This window comes from Aythya marila (assembly GCF_965140915.1).
Source record: "Aythya marila genome assembly, chromosome: 10".
In the NCBI taxonomy this organism is placed as follows: domain Eukaryota; kingdom Metazoa; phylum Chordata; class Aves; order Anseriformes; family Anatidae; genus Aythya; species Aythya marila.
In genome coordinates, this window is record NC_139051.1 from 1,857,001 (window position 1) to 1,872,603 (window position 15,603).

At 47.6% G+C, this 15,603-nt stretch overlaps 1 protein-coding gene across 3 annotated transcripts in view; it reads right to left on the reverse strand.

Annotated features, from left to right (window-relative positions):
- The window catches only part of ITPR1 (inositol 1,4,5-trisphosphate receptor type 1), a 163,958-nt gene extending 148,355 nt beyond the window's left edge, over positions 1-15,603 (reverse strand). For all 3 annotated transcript variants that reach the window (XM_082768397.1, XM_082768398.1, XM_082768396.1), the window contains exons 1-3: positions 15,494-15,603; positions 4,380-4,487; positions 534-604 (exon numbers count right to left, since the gene is read on the reverse strand). In XM_082768397.1, the coding sequence (XP_082624523.1) occupies positions 534-604; positions 4,380-4,471 (163 nt within the window). In that variant the 5' untranslated portion in view covers positions 4,472-4,487; positions 15,494-15,603. The remainder of the gene's footprint in view (positions 1-533; positions 605-4,379; positions 4,488-15,493) is intronic.

The following is a 15,603-nucleotide window of genomic DNA, read 5'->3' on the forward strand; positions in this document are numbered from 1 at the left end:
CAATTAGTGCTTCTCTTCCTGTTTAAAGTTTTTCTTAAATTAATCAGACCCAGCCAAACTCCACAAAGCAGGCATTAATTTCTTACACTAAGCATAAGTTTCCTGGGATAAAGAAGGCAAACTCAAGCTTAGCTAACAATGGATGAGACTGAACAACAACAGTTGCAACAAACATTTGCTCCTTTCCATTTTCCTCTTCTCAGAAGCAGGTTTGGTACTGGGTAACTAAACGGCACATACGGATAGTAACCAAACCACACTCAGAGAAATGAGACTCACAGGGACATCCTGGTTGGACATATCTGAAAGGCAGCCTCAGTTTGCACCTGCCCTTCACAAAGCCTTCCTTTAAGTCCCACAGCACAATTCAGACATTCATACATACGTACGTTTTCTTTCCTCGTGAGTCGGCCTTTCTGGAAGAAGGATGCCACTAAAATATTCCATAGGAAGCGAGGTGCTCAAAAGTAGCTTACACAAAATAAAAGGACTTCTTCCATCCAGAAGGGTAAAAAGCTGTCTCGTAAACTTACCTCTGAACTTTTTGGGTGGGTTGTTAAGATCACCTGCTTCTGGCTGTACCACACACCGATCATCCACAAGGCTGCAAAGAAACAAGAAATAAAGTGAGATTCTTTTCCTTTGCAATTGCTTATATCCTCGCTAGCAAAACCGAAGTGTTTACTTGCAATATTTTATCTGAGTGGCCACTTCAGCAAAAGACATTCCCCAAATGCCAAATCCTTCTAAGAAGCATGCAGCTAATTGTTACTGTTGCCCAGAGCTATGCTCCTGGACAGGCGGGACAATAAATAAGTCATTGCTCCTGTATGCTGCATCTTCTTTATGTCCCCTCCTTGAGGTGCAGACAGAACAGCCCATATTCTAGTTAGGTGAGAGACAGCCGTAAAACAGTTATTGCCTCTTGGACAGATTTAAATCATGTTGCAATTGTGTTCACATTAAAGGACAGAGAACGGGAAAATAAGACAACTGCATCAATTGGACACCAATCCTATGACCCCCTCAAGTACCAAAAAAGGCAGAAACGTCAACTGCCACAATGCAAACTGATTCCCACAGGACAGGAGGCATAAATACACCCTCCTGCTTACCAGTCATAACACAAGCAAAGTCATGAGAGCAAACGAACCTCCTCCTGCTTTACCAGAAAGGAAGCAAATTGGAGAGTGAACCCAAGAGATTTCAATAGGAAATGCCAGGACAGAGCTTCTCCTCTGAATACACACTGGCAAAAGACCCTGTGGGTGAATTCAAAGCCCACAGAATAAATAAAGCATTGAAGATGCACTTGTCACCACTGCTCTGCCCTTAGCAAGCTTTGTATCTACATGGAATTGCTCTTTTACCAAACACTATTTCTAAATAGCAAAAAATGCAATTGTAACCAAATATCTTGTGGGTTCTGAATTGATCTTAAAATTATACAATTGGGCCCCTTAAAACCAATCTGTCAAAGAGGCTTTCTACACAAAAGTAGAAGGTAAAACTCCAAGTTCTTAAAGGGTAGAGACGTCCATTCTCATGCAGAATCAACTTGAGAAGGAGACTGAAACCTAGAATATGAGAGTTGTTCCTTGCAGAGGCTGCTTACATGCAGGGAGCATCTTGAGACAACAATTATGGAAAATCATGAAGTGCATAAAAATTAAGAGATCAGAGACACTACGTGGATCAACAGTTCTGTGCATCTAAAATTTGCATATGCAAACATTCACAGTAAGTTACTTTTTCCCCATGGATTTTCCCCCTATTCAGCAATAAACAAACATGTATGTGCTCCAACAAGAATAATACTAACAACACCTGATCTCACTGGAACACCTGCTTCTAGCAAACAAATGGCCAAAATTAAAAGCCAAATGGGTTATTCTGATAATCCCCCGCATTGTTAACCTCAGTGCAAATTCTCTCTCTTCTCCTGATGCTAAATAGAAAGCAAGAGGAACTTCCCAACTTACTAAGAAAATAATTTTACAGGGTGTGAAGGCCTGAAGAGGCCATATTGAACACCAATAATCACAGCGATGACAGCACTGAGTTTGGGAAACAGCGAGAGCAAAGTCACAATTAAGCAACAGTCATGTCATACAAATATTAAATAGGAACACTCTTCAAAGAGAGTTACTTGGCTAAAATGACATTAGACTGTATAGTGGTATCTGTTTCTCAACCTTCATTAACCACATGAACAAGTCATTACACATCGTTATGACATAAGACTGTCAGAACTCCACATGGTATAGAGCACAATTACACCAAATCTTTCCTTTGCTTCTTTAATTTTCTCCAGGACAAAGACTAAATTAAATATGGGACAAAGCTAATTTGATTACGGAGGCTTATTAAGATGATAATGCATTTCATGTTTCGCATAGCAATTGGGATTTCTGGCTTAAATTAGGCTCAGAAGATGTGCGGCCATTATATAATACAGTTACCTTAAAACACTGCAAATCAAATCAACAAGGATGCCTTTAATACTAAGGGATATTTAGACCTGCCATCAGAACATCTCATCAAGCCTAAAAAAAATGGATGTGCTCAGGGCCTGCAACGTCTGAAAGGACTACCCATGGTGAAAAATATCTGCTCAGCAATGCCATCAAAAGCCACAGCCACCGCATAATGTTCGTCATGCACCGTATGGGATTAAACATAACATCACTTTCTATTTGTTCGGGAATTATCTACTGCCAAACTTGCTTCAATACTAGGAATAAAAAAAGCCAAATGTATCGTACCGCTCAGTTTGTTTTGCCAGTTGCCAGCAGATAGTATTTGGCCAGTTACAACACAGCTGATCGACTACTGCATGTCATATTTGACGAGTACCTGGGAAATTTGTCAAATACATTTGCCAAATACTATTCAACCAACCCTACTTACTACATCCCTTGCTTTTATCATACCTTCTTTCCCTTCTGGCAGCATCCCATATTTTCTTCTCTTTCCTATAATAGATCATGGTGCATCTTCAGTGTCTGCTTCCTCTCTGCCCCCTTATTTTCCAGATTCCTAATAGCTAGAGGACTAAACCTACAAGTTAGTTTGGAGTCACTGATGAGATTTCAGCCCATTGTTTCCTGCTGAAAGACTTACCAGGATGCTGTCTTTGTACCCTGCTTGGGAGATCCATTTATCAGATACATCTGGACAGTAGGCATCAAAAAATTTGCTGTCACTGTACCCACCCTGAGGCCCTTACAGCTACTGGAAATGAGAAAGAGCACGTTGTGTGTATGCCCACTCACCACATCACCAGGCTTCCTGGTTGCTTCTTTGCTATTCATTCGGTATTGAAATACCAGAGCAATATGCCACGCTATTTCCCTCCCCCTAATTTCCCACTGCTTTGAAACGAGGTGGCAGATGTGCTCTTTTAGCTTCTCATCCAGCCCCCTGGAAGGTCTTCACACTCAGTACGCGGCTCCACTGCCAGCTTCTGATGTTCTGAGAGATTTCTCCTAAGCAGCAGTTGAGCAGAACAAAACATGCCCTGTCCCTTCTGGCAGGGCTGTATTTCACTTCTGTGCTTTCTCTGCAAAGTCTTCCTCGTCCTACGTGAAGGGCTACTTTTTGTTTAACAAAGTGGCATTCACTTCTGACTGCTTGCGAGGCTCCCTCCTACAGAGCACCTAGCCTGATGTGGTCGCAGAAGGAAACACCAAGGAGCTCTGCGGGGCAGCACGCCAGGGACAGGAGCAGGCAGGGCACGGCTCCCACTGCAGCTCCGGGGGCGCTGGCCATCAGCAAGCTGCAGATTCAAAGTGCTCTCCTTTGACTGAAGAAGTACAATTTTGTTTGTGTGAGAAACCTCAAATACTGCAAGACAAGACAGAACTAGCCATAGTGGTAAGTTAGTGGTTTATGAATGGTTTGGCTCAAGTTTTTCTTTTTCTTTTTTTTTTTAAACCACCTACTTACATTGCTACCTTTTTTTTTTTTCTTTTTTTTTTTTCCCCAATCAGCAGATTGCACTGAGGCCTATTTGTTCCTGACTGGGGGCAGGGTGGGCAGGAGAGAACAGGACAGGACACACGGATGGACACGGGACAGACAACATGAAAATCATTTTCTTGTACTCATTCCCTCTCCCCACTGCTTGACCACGGCGAGCTTCTTCCTCCCCACCAACTAGATTAAAACCACACCACATCCATTGACATGCTCTCTATCTTCCCCAAAATCTAACTTGCCATATTAATTTCAGGCCATTTTTAAATTTAGGGCCGGATCTGTACAGAAAGCTACTTTGTTTTACCCAGTATTTCCTGGGAGTCAGGCTCAAGATAGCTAACCGAGCTCTGGCAGCCCTTCTTCCAGATGTTTCGGTACAAGAGAACAGCTGTCCTTACCCCAAAGTGCTAATAAATCCATTTGTTGAGCCCTCTGCATAGAGAGAACAAATATCTCCAATATGAAGGAAGCTCGACATCTTGTCGGTCATCTCTGGCTTAGTGCCCCTAGAAAAATAAAGCAAAATGTATTTTATTAGGCGGAATGATTTCTCCATGCAAGCTACTGGGGGTTACAACAACAGCACCCCTCGTGTTTGTTTGCAAAACCCAACGAGTTCTTGCCCTGCAATGTCAGGTATCGAGGAAAACACGGCATGGCGAAACGCTTGCTTAGAAAAACAAACTCAGGAAAACCAACAAGCTCCTGGCATCCTGCTCAGTGCGGGATTGTTTCTCTGGAGCCATATTCGTCCCCGCAGATGTTGGCAGGATCTGACAGCAGGCGTGCTGGCCCCTTTCACCCCACCTGAGGGGGGAGGAGGGAAGAGGAGTGCCTTAAATTAAGGCGCATTATTTGTACCACCTAAATTACAATGCTTTTCTCTGCCTAAACACTTCTGCCAGAAGCAAAGGAAGGTAGGGGCACATGTAAAGATTCCTTGGTGTGCAGAAATGGCTCTCCCAGGAATCGACATGTAGAACAGCTTCCATCAGCTACACAGCGCCGCTCCGAGCTGCTGCCTCAAAGCCGGCATTAGGCGAAGACCCACTGAATATGCCTGACAACAGATTTTGCATGTAAAAAGGTAAGGATTAAGATTTTTCAGAGGCGAATGCTTTAAATGACGCATCAAGAAGCCAAATCCCTGTGAAATGAGGAATATTTCGATCCTGTTTAAAAAAAATTGCCTAAACGAAACACTGAAGGGACAGCCACTTAGTGCTGTCAGCTCCTACAGCATTAAGAACTACCTTTATTTTCTATAAAGTCCCAAATCCTGGACTGACTGACACAAGACCTACCTGTCATTTAACCAAATATAGAAAAGCAACTTTCTATCTGGCACAGCAACCAAGGGAGAGACAAACAACAGGAGCCCTGATAAAAGGAACCCCAACCAAACAGATTTTCAAAGATGCCTTTCGAAAAGCCATTTACTGGTTTCTTGGAGATCCTCCTAAGCTGTGGCTTTTGATCACCAACTTCAAAATGCTGGAACAGCTTTCTGTGCAGGAGGTTTCAAACAGCAGGCAGTAACGTGGCTGCTCCAAGCTGCTCCTTCCCACAGGCTGGTGACAGGCTCCGAAAGGCAGCCCTGCCCAGGATCAGACTCTTGTATTTATGGGAAAATAATTGAAAACATTTTCACCCTGCCACCTAGCATGACACACCAAAATCAACTTTAAATGGTCTTTTGTTGGGAGAATTGAGCAGCAGGAAATGCTGTTCATTACAGCACACAGCCCTGACACTGTACGTGGGACAGATCTTCCCTTTCATTGAACATTACCTTGTTTACCAAAATGTAAGGACCAAGTTCATTAAGCGAGGCTGGAGATCAACAAAGACAGATTCTTGGAGATCTAAAAGGTAATGTTGGTAACACCCTGCAGGTATCACAGCGGGAGCAAAAGCCAAGGCCAAGCTGCAAACAGCTCCCGCTCCTCCCTGCCTCCGAGTACCGGTGCAGGCATCACACGGCGATTACGAAGTCAAAGCACATTGCAGACCTTCTCACGCCTGCATGTCACTGTGTCACTTGCACAATTAAAATCAAGTTCAGAAAAAATCACAAGATAACAGGCCACATTCATATGCAGGGGGAGAAGCCTCAGCTCCTCCAGAACCCTGCGTGTGTGCCCGCAGAAGCGAGGCAGGAGGCTTCAGGTCGCTTAGTGCCAAGTCCTTCAGGCACTGCCCCTTACATAGTCTGTTTCCTTTCCCTCCTGGTAAGGGGACAGAAAAACAGCACTACCTATTTTAAGATATATGCCAGAAAACATACAGAAATATGCAGAGTGACTGAATTAGCATCCCCCGAAATACAGCTGCCTCATTCCTGAGTGGAGGTTGACGACAAACTCCACACACAAAGTTTTCAGGCCCACAGAGTTAAAAATGCCTTAAATTCATACAGCCCAAAGCAAAGAGCAACTAAGTCCAGAAGAAACGTAGATACTTCTGGTGGAGACCAAGTCTCCTCTGGCACTCATTTCTGGTGCGTGGACCTTCGGGGCTGCGGAGCATTGTGGTATTACTGCATGCACAAGGTATTTCTGATGCCCAACTCTCCCATCCTACAATTACACATACAGTATCCCTTTTATGGGGAATTACTTTACTGGACTACATCATTTGCCTTTAGAAGAGGCAGATGTTCACCGCAGCTGTTCCCAAGAGAATGCGAAGGTCAAAATTATTGACTTCCATTAGAGAAGATTTTTTTTCTTGGCGAGAACACTGATATCCCAGACCACTGATCAAGACCAGGCCTAAGGACGGGCAATCCAATTTCTACAACATATGAATTACTTTCCGCAATATAGCTTTTTTTAAAATTGTTTTCCTTACCAAGGAAGCTCTGGACATGCAAAGTATTGTGCATGATGATAGCTGAACACCTAAAATAAGCAGTTCTGCAATTCACTGACACTTCCAGTAGTATCATGGTCAGCAATGGTCAGTACGTGGCCACCAGGAGGGCTGTCCTAACGCTTGCCCACGCTCCAAAAGGACACGATAATCGCTGTCTGTGTCTATCGCCTACTTTAATAACTGAATACCCGAAGCTGGTTCACTTGACCTTTGGCTTTAAGGACCCCGCTCCTGAGGTTGTTCCCCCCTGGGCACCCAGACCCAAAGCATCCCGCAGGTCCCCTCGCCCAGGAAGGGGTGAGATGGCCACCAGAAATCCCCGGGAAGCCCCAGGCAGGAGGGCTCTTACGCACGCAATCAGTAGCTGGCTTGCACAGTTAGAAGCATAATCTCTCTGCTCAAAAAACAATTGTGCTCGGTAGATAAATACGGGCATTACTCTGCAATTTATTTATTTTAGATATGCCTGTGCCAAGAGCATTTGATTAGTGCTGAAGAAGAGGCTGGGGAGGACCTGGTGGAGGATGTGCAGCCCGAGCTGTGCCGCTGCTCTCACGTCCTCACGAGAGGAGCTCTGCAGGAAAGCCACTGCGTCCCTGCTGCACCACGGCTGGAGCATTGTACTCTCCCCCTTCAATGCTGGGGGAAACGAGATCTTTTCCAGGTAAAAGTACTTGAAAAAAAACTGGAGATAAGGAAACAATAGCAGCACGGCAATGCTAGCACGCAGAGTCAGGGTTCTCCAAACAAGTACCAGAGGTTTACCTCGGGGGCAACAATGTTGACAGCAGCAACATTAAAGGAAACAATGATTCTTCGGCTAAGTGGGAAAAGAACAAACTTCCACAAATACAAACTTACTGATTTTTAAGATGAGAAAGGAAACACAAACTGAGCAGACCCTTACACAGAGCAGCTGACTGTACCCATAGGCATAGAGAAAGACCCGAAAGATGAACAATTTCTAGGATGTTTTTAAGCCTTGACAGCTTGAACTCTTTTGATTACTTTGGTGGTTACTTCATCATGTATGTTATCTATACAAATGTTAGCACATCTTTATGTGTGTTTTATGTACAGCTTATCTGCACAGGAAAATAACGTCTCTGTTTAAGGAAACAGCCCAAATAATAACTATGGAAACCTGCTGAATTTCACGAGAACTGCGAAGTACTTCTCTAGAAGTCACTGTGCCTATCTGTAGCTTTGCTGTATGGGCCTGGATCTGAAAACGCACAGCTACATCCAGGCAGCGAAATAAAGCAAAGCAAACTGCCCGCTCCCTCAGGAGTTTGAGTGCTTGCCTTTCCCCTACTGCTCTGTGCTGCCTCGGTGAACAAATCTGCATCACAAGACCTCCAGACTGGTCTTCTGACTGAACAGGACTGCAATAATTACAGGTTCATTTCTGATTACTTTCTTATAGATTATCTTGTGCATATCCTCAAAACAAGCTGCACTGCAAACAGCAAAAGCTCATGAAGAGCTGATCTGAAGTGGAAAACAAGCACTTGGGAAGGTTCCTACACGGCCCTGCTCCACAGGCACCTTGCATTCCTGTCCAAAACAAAGTCCTGACCCTGCCTCACCAACGTCCCCAGCCTTCAGGAAGATTGAAAGGACTCGATCACACTTCAGGGCACAGGCAGATCATGTGCTGAGCCTCGGGGCCTTGAGCAAGCCAGTGAAAGTTTGGTAGTCGCTGAAATTCACCTCAGAGGCTTCAACCCATTGTCTCACGAAAACAGATTTTGTAATGGTAGTTAAAGCAGGATTAAGAGCGAAAACGCTTAGAAATCAAACTGACTGTTAAATATCACATACCTTAATGAGACATCTGCTTTTTGAAGATCTCAGAGTAGGAAATGCAACTGCTTGGTAAACATATCACACTAATTCCTCCCATCACTCATCTCCATCTCGATGCTCAGCTCGAAAAAACAGGCTTCAGAGCAACGCTGAGAGTTTGCTTTCCTTGAATAACAGAGTCAAGGCCCCCTTTTGAAGTTCCTCCTTACGGGAACTGTTTGTAACCAGATTTTTGCAATACGCTATTCCTCATCTCAAGCAATTTAACACTGAAAGGCTTTTCAAAGAATTTGAAGCTTTTCTGCTGATATCTTGTCCCACGTGTCTGCTTTGTGTGGGATTTTAATACTTTAACCTATGACTGCAAATCCTATTTGTAAAATAAACGAGACCAAATAAGTCTTATCACCAATGGCTTGATTTCCAGCAACTGGGAGACGAACAACAATCTTTTTAAGATGATTCTAACAATGTTTATTGAGAGCAAGAAAGCTCCTCGCTGTGCCTTGTAGTCCCACGATGTACCCAGTTCTCTATTATCATATTTTCACTGTGGTTTATTGCTCAATTAAATAGAGACTGCAAGTTTCATATGCACCGTTCCAGAAACTGGGGCAGCACTTTATCACTTTTCACTATTTAGACTGTTTAGGTAAGAATCGAATCTCAAACTGTGCTTAACTGCTTGGACTCCGTTCCTGCAGACAGGAAGCTTCACAGCAAAAGATTAATTTTGGTTTGGTTTTTAACAGAAAAGAGATCAGATTTTAAAGAGCAGAGACAACAAAAAAGCAAACAAAGGGCTGCTTAATGGCATAAGCTATTGCCATGCTTATGAAGAAGCGTCCATAAATTAGCAGGTACCACTAACCATACCAGAAGACTTCAACAAGGAACCCAAAAGACCACGTACGCCAAACTGTTTGACCTGAGTAGAACTGGGTCCTTACTATTTCTGCATTAGGCCAAGCAGGCTAACCTCTTTAATTTGCCCTGACTCACAAACCTTAAATGAAGGTCAGGTACTTAAACACATCTGAAAATCAAAGTTTTACAAGATTTGATCAAACATTTGGCCCTTTAGTCTCGATCCACTGTACTTCTCACTGAACGCTTTTCTACTGATTTCCATGTGTTTCGGACAGTCCTCCCTCGCCCAGCATTTGGGATCTGTTTTTACAGGTGCGGCTAACTTCATGAAAACTGAAAAAAAAAAGTGATGTTTTCCATCCTTACTTCAATAAAAAGGAAAGAAGGTTTCTTCCCTGAGGGCTGCGAGAAAGATTCATGCGAATTCCATTAAAACAGCCAAAGCAAGGAGGAAGTGCCCCATTTAAAAGATCATCTGGTGAATAATCGCTCTTCTGGGGCTGCAGGATGAAGCACTGCCATTTCCAAAGCTTCTGCCTTAGCAAATCTAAGAGGAGCAATTTGTGCACGCGCACACCGCCACGGGAAGACAAATCCCAGGGATTTGGGGCAGCGGAGAGCGGGCGGTCGGTGCCTGGCGGCTGGGACAGGTGCCCTGCACTGCACAGAGCAGCCCAGGAGCATCCAACTCCTCAGCTGAGCACTATGTGAGCAGCAGAGCCAAGGTCTGCATTTCCTAAGCACTGAGGCTGGTTGCAGCTTGTGGAATATGACAATGGTGGAGGGAACGTCCCTGCCACGCCGCCTCGAGCGCCAGCATCCTTGCACTGCTTGCCCTCGCACGCTTTTGGGGGAACTGCTCAGGAATCGCTCAGTTTCGACAGGGCTCTGTGCTGTTACTTTTATGCGCATGTAGCTACGTTTTAGAGATAACGCATTTGAAAAAAAAAAAAACTCAGCGTGGTGTGTTTATCTACCACATGATCTTGTTTTCCATTTAACTGCAACCTTTCATGTCCAGCAGCCTGCTATCTGCAGGCAGATTTTCCTCTGATGAACCGTTAGATTAAAGAGGAGAAATGCACCTTTCTCAGAGAAACTGCTTTCCTCCCACCGCTGGTAAGCCAGCAGGGTTTTTGCAGCGTGCAGCCTGAAGAGCCGGGGGGCTGTGAGAGGCGGGGAGGGGGAAGCAGCTCCGTGCTGTGACTCTCCCAAGGACACGCAGCGGGTCAGCCTCAGTGCCTGGGTTTGGATCCAGGTCCCCCAAATCCCCATCCACCAGCCCACTCCGCCTCTCTTCTCCCTGGAGGAAACTCGGTCTCACCGCACATCTAATCAAGCACACGTTTCCCCCTATTCTTGAAGAAAGTTGGAAGAGACAAGTAAATTCGTTCAGCACGATGACGGCCAAGTTAATTATGTTCTATTCACACTATTTGCCACTGCACAGCTGAAGAATTTATTTAGTTACCATACTAATGACAAAGCTACTCAGAAATTACTATTTAATAGGTGCACGGAAACTCAGTTTAAGAAAAAAAGGGGAAACAGATGAAGTAACTCCTCTTGCTAACTTAAGCCTACAAAAATCCTCCACGCCAGCAAGCAAACACACGAGGCATCCCTTCTCAGAAGGAGCACCTCTTTTTTTATTTGTGCATTGCAGCCAGGCGGGCTAACAGCCCTGCTGCACTCAGAAAGTTCACGTTGAGCACCCGTAACGAGGCACCAGGCAGAGGTTAGGCTGTGACAGAGCTATCTCATACGGCACCATCGGGCTGCTGCACCGATCGCAGCTGACAGGTCCTATTGACAAGCACCTGCCGAAAGCTGAAAAAAGAACATCTATTAAGAGACGTGCTGTCAGGGAAGCAAATCACTTCTGAAGTTTAAACCAAATATGACCTGACAGCATCTTTTTATTTCCATGAAAAGTACGCAGCACTTACTGAAGTTGATGCTTAGTGAAGTTCATACTTACTGCCTCTAACCCTGAAGAGAGAAAGCAGCTTAAGACGTCAGCCTCTGGAGGAGGCCCTACAAGCACACAAAGCGTTTTCCAGAATATTTCTATTAGAAGAAGAGCCTTGGAACGTGCCAAAAGAACCAGGGCAGCCAGTGCCATGGGGAAGAGAGCAAGCTTGGTTTATAGCAGCTCCTGGAGTCTGGCCAGGGCAGAAGAGTGTACAGAACATACACCCCTCCATTTCACATGGCCATATAGCCACAAGACTTGCCTGCAGAAGGGGCTAACTCCTCAGCCCCGCTCCTTTCCTCACAAGGTGCAAACTTCCCAGCAAATGCAAGACGCCCTAAACGTACCCAGGGATTTTCCTTCTGCCTGCCCCACGAGCCTTCATCCTCCTGTGTCCGTTCATCTCCCCCTACCCCTGCCTGCCCAACGCCTTCCATCTCTTCCCTTGCCAGTACCGCACCTCGGCGGGGGCTCCCTGCCCTCCATGGTGGCACCGGCGTCCTCGTCCAGGGCTGGGCTCTGCAGGATGGCTGCTGGCAGCTTCGGGTCCCCGCAGCAGGAATATCGCTGCCGCTCTTCTCCCGCCAGCAGGTCTCTCCTAGCGAAGCCTTGCAAGTCTTCCCGCGTCTCCCAGCGACAGCAGCCCTTCTCCAAGGGTGAGCCCACTGCTCTGCCCTCCTGGAGACCTCCGCAGGCATCCGGGGCTGCAGAGAAAACCCTAAATGCCCGTGACGAGCAGCCCACGAGGAGGAGCCACCGCCAGCACGTGACCAGCACGTGGGGAGAACCACTGGTGGCCAGCAGACCTACTTTGCGCCCTCCTGATCTAAAAAACCCTTGGGTTGGGCTCCTTGCAGAGGAAGGCTCCGTTTCTCGGGCCGCCTGGTACACGCCGAGCTCCCCGCGGTGATTTTCTAGAAGGCAAGCACAGGTCGTCCTCCTGAAGGGAAGGTTCAGGCCTCTGTACCACCTCATCGCACGGGGAGCATTAGCAAGTGAATCTGCTTAACCCTTACAGACGGGAGAGCGGCCACGGACTGATGGGTTACCTCAATCATAAGATAAACCAGTTTTCAATTAATCCTTCAGGCCGAGCATCATTAGCAAACCGTCAGGCCTTTGTGCCCACGTGTCCCAGGGAGGGATTCAGATAGGTCGTATCTGGACATCACAGCGTGACAATTAAAGCTTTTCTTCAGAACTTCTTGGCAGATTTCTGAATTTCTGAAGAAGTGATGAAGAGGGTTTGCCATGGTGCAAAACAAATGTTTGTAAAACTTTCATACTCAACTGCTATTAAGCAATTCCCAGAAATTAAAAAAAAAAAAAGAAGCCACAGTCTTTTGGCAGTAGCCATTTTTTCGGCCTACTGTGATGAGACAGATTTCTTACCCGTATGTGCACCGAGATCACTGGCTTCTGACATCTCGCACATGGTGGGGACGAGGAGAGAACGAAGTGTTTATGTACACATCCTTACATCTGGATTCAGTATCCAGGCCTCCTTCCCTATAACTGAAGTATCAGATTACTCCAAAAGCAGAAACGTTATCTAACGTTCTAATCCCAATTTTTTTTCATCCGTCACTCAGTTTTCTCAGTGCTGTTTACCGTCCTTTGATAATCTGCTCAGCAGAACGATCGGGGAGGCAGGAGCACTAAGCTGGCTGCAGCGCTCCTCACATTAGCATTCTGGCAGATGAGGATGGAGTTACATCACTGCGAGCTGTAAATCAGCAAAATAACACATGCTTCCACGCACATTTCTGATGCGCCTGTCTCTCTAGGGGGTTAACTTCCCCAGATCTGTAGTTCTTGCTCTCAGTAAAAACACTGTTAGGAAGGGGAAAAAAAAAAAAAAAAAAAGTTCTGATGCAAGTTTTGATAGGCTTAACCAAAACCACAACTATGAAAATGAAACTTCTCTGAGTTCAGAATCCAGAGCTGAATTTTGCATCCTCACTCCACCTTGGAATTATGGTTCCTGTAGTTTACTTTATCTTATTTTTTTTTTCCCCAAAAAGAAAGAATGTGGTCCTACAGAACCCAACTGTGCTGAAGACCTGGAAAAGTAGTTTCTCAACAGGTACGGAGCACGCAGGGCCTGCAGACACTTGGCGTGGCTGCAGCCCCCTGGAAGCTGGCTCCATCCCCATCCCCAGCTACAGCGCTCCCGTGCCAAGATGGAGCCAGGCAGCAACGGGGGGGGGCTTTTGTGGCGTCTGCTGGGAACAGAAGTCAGGAAGGAATATCGGGCCGCATCAAAGCTCGGGCTGCTTGGCACCCTGCCTGCCGCAGCCGCCACTGGGAGATGCCCGACGAAGAACACAGGAATCGCTCTGAGCAGCCGTGGACGTGGACAGGATCAGCTTTGCAGCTCGTGGGTATGTCTGCTGGCTTTTCAAGCCTTCTGCTTTACAGGTCAGTCAGCACAGTGTGCAGGGGGCTACATGGAACTGCTCGGAGGTTTTTAACTCCTCTTTGGCACTGCTACACAGCAGCAAGCAGAAAAACGGCTCCAGGCTCCTGAAGCAACAGCCACCCGCGAAGGTGCTACCTCAGCAGCAGAAGCAACGAATTTGGAGCATTCCATAAGGAAGCTTTTTATGAAACCAGATTAATACCACAGTCACATCGTGACAGAAATGTTACATTTACATAACTTTCTACCAGCAGGCCGTCTTCCAGCTCTAAGCCCCTCTGGTCCCTGTAAGCTGCTTTGGCGAAGCTGCCTTCCCTCACACTCACCCACAGGCGAGCAAGCAGCCCGTCTACCAGCTACTACAGAGCCACTACCCTCATCCCACCTCCCACGGGATTCCCAGATTCCTCCCGTCTTCCAGCACAATCCTACAACTACAACTCTCGTGTTTATGGCGTGGCACCGCCGCGGGCTCCCGGCATGCCCCGTCACCTGGCGCAGCGCACGGCCCCCAGGACCTGGGTCCTGCTGGGAGGCTGCTGGAAAAAGTTTGGCTTCAAAACCATCCATCACAGCCAGGTACCCCCGGGAAGCACTGGAAGGAGCTCCTGCTTCCAGCACAGGCCTCAGGACCCCACGGGCTGGTACAGGGCAGACTCCAGGCTGTTGCTGCTCCTCTTGCACGCATGTACGACGTGGGAAATGCCACGATCTTACCTGCACGTTTCACCCAAAGTCTGACACTCCGGGGGGGGACTGGCTGTCCCCCACACTGCCACGTCCTGGCGTCCATCCAGCACTACCTCTACAGCAAGGCTGAGCCCAAAACCTGGTGTCACAAGCTATTTGCAAGGCTCGCTCCAGACTGTGACAGCTCTTGTGGGGAGCCAGCACCTCGGGTTCCCTCTCATCACTTGGGCTTGAGTCTTTGGGGTCCCGGTGCACCCCACAGACCGATTCTTTGGGGTGATGCGAGAGGGCAGACAGTGCCATCAGGCCCCGTTAACCCCTCATTTCTATCAGGAACCACAGCTGCTGCTGACCCCCCTCTTGCCAGTCCCCGCACCCCCCCGGGGGCTCCAACAAGTGCCTCCAGGAGGGCACCACTGAGCCCAATGCCTCCACCAGGGCCTTCCCCACGCCCCAGCCCTGCTGCCGAGCCCCAATTCTTTGACCAAACACTATATTTCCCACCGCCAGGCTCCACCCCACGGTTGCAGAGGCCAGCCCCGGGCTCGGGCTGTTTGTTTCCTTCCTAATTTACCAACCCCAGCGGGAGGAAGCCGGGCTGCTCCCTCCTCGCAGCAGGCGAGCAGGTGGAGGGCTACCCCAGCAGCAAGCACCCACTCCTAGCAGACACAAGACATCGTGAGAAACACCCTAAAAGCACCAAATTCAGCCATCCCACCGGCAGCACCCCCCCAACACCCTGCTGCGACCCCCGGGGGCTGCTGCCAGCCCCACGCCGGCTCCCTTACAGCAGCCGCCGGCGGTGCCCGCTGCCCGGAGCGGATCCACCAGCCCCCCCCGGTGGTTGCCGAGCCCTCCCCCGGCCCTACCTGTGTCCGGCCGGGGCGTGCTAGCGGCGCTGCGGCAGCTCCATGCCGGCGGCGCTGCCCGGTGCCGTAGGGACGGAACCCGCGCCCCGCTGCCGCCGCTCAGCGGCCCG